Here is a 6,000-nt window from a genome sequence, read left to right as displayed (position 1 = left end):
ATATTATTATTCACATTTTGTAGATAAGAAACTGAATAATAGAACCCAGGTTCAAACGGATTTTGTCTAGCTCTGAGGACTCTACCATCTCCAAAGACTGGTGACCTTGAGCAAGTCACTTAACCTCCAAGAGTCTCAGACTTCTCATTTGTAAAATGGGGATAATGACAGTAATTACATTATTATTAGAGCAACTGAGATAACACTTAGCACAGTGCCTGACACACAGTAAGTGCTCAGAGATAATTAGCAATTAAGAGTTCACAAAGCCTATATAGCATACACAGAATGAGTTGGCTAATTGTTCTGACCAAAATGCTATCTGAAGAGCTCTTGAACTATAGCTGGGAAGAAACTGCCATACGTGGTCTCTTCTTAATCCCTCAAAGGTGCTCTCCCCAGGGAAGCACTGTATGCTGTATGAAAAAATTACCTTACTGTTCACCTGCGCAATGCACACATTAGAAAATACATCCAGTCTGGTGGAAAGTGCACAGAATCTATGGCTGTGCCCTGTCAGGTGTGTGACCATGGGAAATCTTGAAATGTCTGAGCTTTGTCATTTACAAATTGGAAATACTTCCTTCCCCCCAAGAATATTGAGATAATGCACATACAGCCTTTAGGACATTGCGGGACACATAGTTAAGACCCACATAAAGGAATTGTGCAACATTATCATAGTCAGATAATGTTATATGAGCTCGTTTTAATGCAAGTCGAGGACGAGATGGATTTATAAATCCTATGTTATCAAAATCAAGTGTTAAAAGTATAGGAAAGGTAAAAGGATTGTGCAAATCAGGTACTGGGGTGTATGTCTTGAAAACCTAACCAACCCCAAGGGGGGAGCGAGCCTCACCGCCCCTGAAACCTGAGTAGGGAGGCGGGGGAACACCGGCCCTCCACCCTCCCCAGAGCCCCGCCTCCAGGGTTGCTTGACGCGGCGCCCAGGCTCCGCCGACGGGAGGCGGGGCCGGCCCTGGTCACGTGAGCGCGGGTGCGGAAGTGGTGCAGCGGGCCCGTGTTCGTGGTTGGACGAGGCCGCAGGTCCCGGGGGCGGGGTCAAGTCTGCCAGACGCGCCGGGAGGAGCCGGGGGTGGAGGCAGGCGCGGGGGCCGGCGTCGGAGACTGGGATTCGGTCTTCTGGGCGATCGATTGCTGGACCAGCGGCGGTCCCGTGCTCCCCGGCCTGCGCGCGCCAGCTGCTCTGGGTTCCCCAGGCCGAGGCGCCGGCGGCTGCGGCAGGCCGGTGTGGTGGGCAGAGGGAGGCTCGGAGGGCGCGGGCGCCCGGTGCACGGAGCAGGCGTGAGGCAGCCGGGGGCCGGGACGCCATGTCCATGGAGGACCCCTTCTTTGTGGTGAAAGGGTGAGTGTCCCCGCGGTCTCCACTGGAGGAGGAGGTGGCCGTGTTGCCAGCCCGCACCTCCCCGCTCTCCTCGCCGGAGGGGGAGGGGAGACAAGTGGAGGCTAGGGAGGGGACAGTGGGGACGGCTTAGCCTGCAGGGCCATGACCAAGCGTCCAGAGACATCCCTTCCCAGTCCTACCTGGACTGTGAAAACCATGTCCCCAGCCAAGCCCCTGGGGAAGGAGGTCCTCTTTGGCCTGTGCGCCGAGATACAACTTATTTGGGGTTCGAGGGGACCAGCAGCTCTGCAGGTGGGGAGGGAGACGCGCGTCCTAGCCCCAACTGGGGCTCCGGTGGAGCACGGGGCCCTACTTCGAAGGAGGGAAAACAGCATCTGGGCAGGAAAAGGGAAATGGCCCTCCTGAGCTTTGTAGTTGGCGTTGATGGGGGTGAGTTCCCATTGTCCATTGAGTTTGGAGCTCTGGCCCGCAGACTGGTGAGACCACAACATGCCCAGAGGCGCCTGAGCACGTTTGCAGGCTGGGCTGCGGGGGAGCACGGCTCCGGAAGACAACTCAATTCAGTGGGGGCGTTTTTACTGAGTAATGTGAGGGGAGGAAAGCAGCCGTTCGAACTCGGCGATGATGTTGGAAGGAAAACAAAATGAAATCAGCCAAACTAAACTTTCCTCAGCCTTATATTAGCAACTGGGATTTTCCCAGAGTGCTAAAGGAAGTGAGCGCTTTCTTTTTAACTCCCTGATTTCATCCAGGCTATTTGACAGGTTCCCCCCATTCTTATCCAGCCTTTCAGAACAGAACTGCCTTAACTTTTCCCTATGAGCTGTCCTGACTCCATCTTTGATTGCTTGATTGTTTGGAAGTAGAAACGTGGTTTGCACTTTGTTGTATTATCTTTGTAGCCATTAAGAAAGATGGATTCTTATGTTGTTGTAACTTGTCACTTCTATGTTTTAAGTGTTAGACATTAAAAAAAAAAAAAAATCTGAGAACTACTAAATTCCCAGAAGATCAGTACTAGTAATCACGAAGTGTCCCTTTGCTTGCAACTAGTTGCTCCTAGCTTCCTATTTCTGTAGTGGTAAAAGCTGACCAGTTGCTTGAGTGTTTGTGTTTTTTAAGGATTCTTCTCAGAAAATTCACATGGTACTTTAGGTGAAGGACTTTGTTATCCATGATACAGTAAAATCTATACACTTCTTAACGTTTTCTTAAAAGGGGTTTCTTCATCTTACTTTAAGGTAGATGGGAAAGTGACGAGTTGTAGATTGATTAGTAATATGTGGCTCTCTGCTTGGAAAATGTGTTATTTGTTGGAAGTATTAGTTTCGGGGTTCATTTTTAAATATCAAAGCCTGTGTGTCTTTTCCTTAAAGGGATGTTCTTAATGCTTAGGTTGCAAAGGTTGTCTCTGGCAGTGGAAAGCAGAGAGAATCAGAAATTGTTTGATTTTTAATGGAATTTGCAAAAATGCTAGATTGCCCTGCCATCTTGGCCTTTTTTTCCTGATAGTATCTAATACATTCTACCAATGCTTGCTTACTGATTAGATATCACTGTTGTATTGGAACACTGGCCTGGATTGTTGGTTGACTTTATATCATGTTAGCTCATGCCCTTAAGGTGTCTGAAGAAAGAGATTCACAATACTTCCAGACTGTGAGAGAATATTTGGGGAGCCATGTACCTCTATTTATTAATATTGAAAATGAATTGCACGGTGTAGAAAAATTAGATGCCTAAGTTATGGCTCTTAGCCTAGCAGCTATGGTTCTGAGAAGCAACTCACCCCAAAATTAAGTAGAAATGACAGGTGATAAATTAAGCGCTGAAGCAAATGCTACAGAAGATTAAGTGCCCCAGTAGTTCTGAGAAAAGCAACTCATTAGAAATGGTTATGATTGGAAAAGCTTTTAGAGATAGTAGTAGGTCTTGGATTAGGTTTTGAACATGGGTAGAATTTAGTGAATTCAGGCCCGAGTCTCATCTGGACTCTTACTAAAATGAGTCTCTTAATTGGTCTGCCTGCTTCTGGTCATCTGCCTTTGGTTCTATTGGATCAGGGCTGTCTAAAATATAACGTGAGCCATATATGCCATTTGATATTTTCTAGTAGCCATGTTAAAAACTAAAAAGAAACAGGTGAAATTAATATTAATGTCATCTTTAATATAATCAAAATATTTCAGCATGTGATTATTATAAAGATTATAATGGGGGGTGCCTGGGTAGCTCAGTCGGTTGTGTCTGGCTTCAGCTCAGGTCATGCTCTCTTGGTCCATGAGTTCAAACCCTGCATCAGGCTCTGTGCTGACAGCTCAGAGCCTGGAGCCTGCTTTGGATGCTGTGTCTCCCCCTTTGTCTGCCCCTCCTCCCCTCACACTCTGTCTCTCTCAAAAATAAACATAAAAGAGAAGATCATAATGGGATATTTTATTTTTTTGTACCTGGTCTTCAAATTTGGTGTCTATTTTACACGTATAGTACAGCTCAATTTGGACACTAAATTTGCATCAGAAATCTTTGATCTGTATTTAGACTTCATTAAATTTATAGTTGAAAAAGCAGATTCACATACCCAAATATTTCAAACATACTTAAAATTTTTCCAGTAACTGAATGGCGTATCAGTTTTTAAATTTAAATTGATTGAAATAAAAAAAATGAGTTCCTTCATCCTACTGGTGCATTGCAAGTGTTCAGTAGTCACTTGTGGAGCCCATATTGGGTTCTAGCTCTTCTAGAACCCAAGCAGGGGTTTCCTACTTCACATCTTTTAGTGGCTGCCTGTTGCCTACAGAACAAAGTCCAAACACTTCATGGCCACCATGATCCAGCCGTCCTTTCCCCTCCACCCACTCAGCTCAGAGCTCCCGCAACGTCAGACTCAATACGGTGAGTCTGACCCGATACTGGGCGCTCTTACTTCACACGCACCCACTCTGCCTGGTTCACCCACTAAGCTTTGAAGATTCAGTGTAAGCATCTGCACTGCCTCCAGGAAGTGCTTCCCTTGGCCCTTGTGACACATTATTGCCCCTCTTCCTCTGGCTGTCTTTCATTATTAGACTATGAGCTCTGAGGGTTGGGGCTGTTTATTTTTCCTGTACTTCCAACCCAGCACTTTGAATATACAGCATAAATGTTAAATAAATACTCAAAGGTGGTGGTGGTTGTGGTGGTGGTGCTTAAGGAGTAGTGATTCATGGGTGGGAACGCTGCCAGCAAGGGCCCTGAGATGGGCATTGTGTATTAGAAATTATCAAGGAGAGCATCTCAGGTGTGTAGGAAGTTTATTTGGGGGAAGTAATAATAATAACAAACGTTTAGGGGACGCAACTCCTATCCAGGCAGTTTGTGCTAAGTAAGCACTATCAAAATTTTCACTTGATAAGAGCAGCTCTGTGATGTGAGTACTAGCCACATTTTAGAGATGAGGACCTGAGGAAGCATAGAGGGGTTAAGTTATTTGCCTAGGGTTACACAGCTAACAAGTAGTAGACCCAGGATTCAAATTTGAACTGCCTAGTTCTACTCACACTGTTAATATTTCACAGTATAGGTAGAATAGGGTCAAGGAGAGTCTCGTTTTGAAGCCATGGGAGATTTTTAAATCTAGGAAATGGTGAAAAATTAGTTTTTGGTTTTTTTTAGGAATACTAATTTGATGATAGTGTTGGATGCATCAATGTGAGGAAAGATTAAGAAGGGGACCAGATAGAAAGCTGTTTTAATCTAAATGTGTAGTTCTTAACGCCTGGATGTTTGAGGCTAGTTTTGTGGGGTTTGAACACTATCAACGAACGTCCTGTTCAGAGGAGAATCCCAGAACACAGAGGAGAAAATGACCACAATGGGGCAGCTGAGCTCTTAGGACACATGAAGCCAGCCTCTACCTGGAGTAGACATTCGTAGTGGTATTTACACCACCAGACTCGGTCCCTGAAACTCCAGGTTTTACTGAATCACCTCTAGCCTGCCCTTAACCTAGCCTCTCTGGTGGATCCTCTCCATGCGTTCTCACTGGGTGAGATTGATTATTCCCATTATGTCAGGTACTCTGTGCACATCCAGGTCAGTCTGACCCCACTCTCTCCCCCCTCGCTCCCAATGCCTGACCAGGCCTTCCTCCTCTTAGCCCTCTGCTCCTGACTCTGCATTCTCCTTCGTCCCATGTCCACTAGGCATTGTGTTCTGTCAGTGCCATCCCTTAGCTATCTCTAGAATCTTATCTCACTCTTTAGTTACGGTTCTTCTACCCTGGTTCATGTCCTTGTTCTCTCCTACCTGGACTCGTGTAAGCAACTTCTTCAGCAAGCTTCCCACTGCTACCAGATGTGTCCACAGGGACACGGTCAGATCATTTCTCTATTCAGAATTTTTTATTCTAAAATATTGAGGGTCTGTTTTGTGTGCCAGGAGCTGAGGGTATAGAGCAGCGAACAAACAACGTCCCATTGTTATGGAGCTTACATTCTAAGGACAGGAAACGAACAAATATGTGGTATGTCAGGTGGTGGTAAGTTCAGTGGGAATAAAGCTGGGTGAAGAGAAAGGGAAAGTGGATTCTGGGTGTAATTTTTCTCTTTATCTGACTTCAGGAAGCAGTGAAGTTTGGTGAAAGAACTGGT

General features: G+C 45.9%; 1 protein-coding gene across 2 annotated transcripts in view; it reads left to right on the top strand.

Moving 5' to 3' along the window:
- The first annotated feature begins 1,077 nt into the window (after positions 1-1,077).
- The window catches only part of STX6 (syntaxin 6), a 46,350-nt gene continuing 41,427 nt past the window's right edge, over positions 1,078-6,000 (top strand). The window contains exon 1 of one of the 2 annotated variants that reach the window (XM_086693847.1): positions 1,078-1,369. In XM_086693847.1, coding sequence (XP_086549973.1) covers positions 1,335-1,369 — 35 coding nt within the window. In that variant the 5' untranslated portion in view covers positions 1,078-1,334. The remainder of the gene's footprint in view (positions 1,370-6,000) is intronic. The other variant, XM_025921293.2, reaches the window with a different exon arrangement.

Source organism: Puma concolor, chromosome E4 (genome assembly GCF_028749965.1).
Source record: "Puma concolor isolate L17-30 chromosome E4, mPumCon1.1.hap2, whole genome shotgun sequence".
NCBI classification, from domain to species: domain Eukaryota; kingdom Metazoa; phylum Chordata; class Mammalia; order Carnivora; family Felidae; genus Puma; species Puma concolor.
This window is presented reverse-complemented; position numbering and strand designations above follow the sequence as displayed.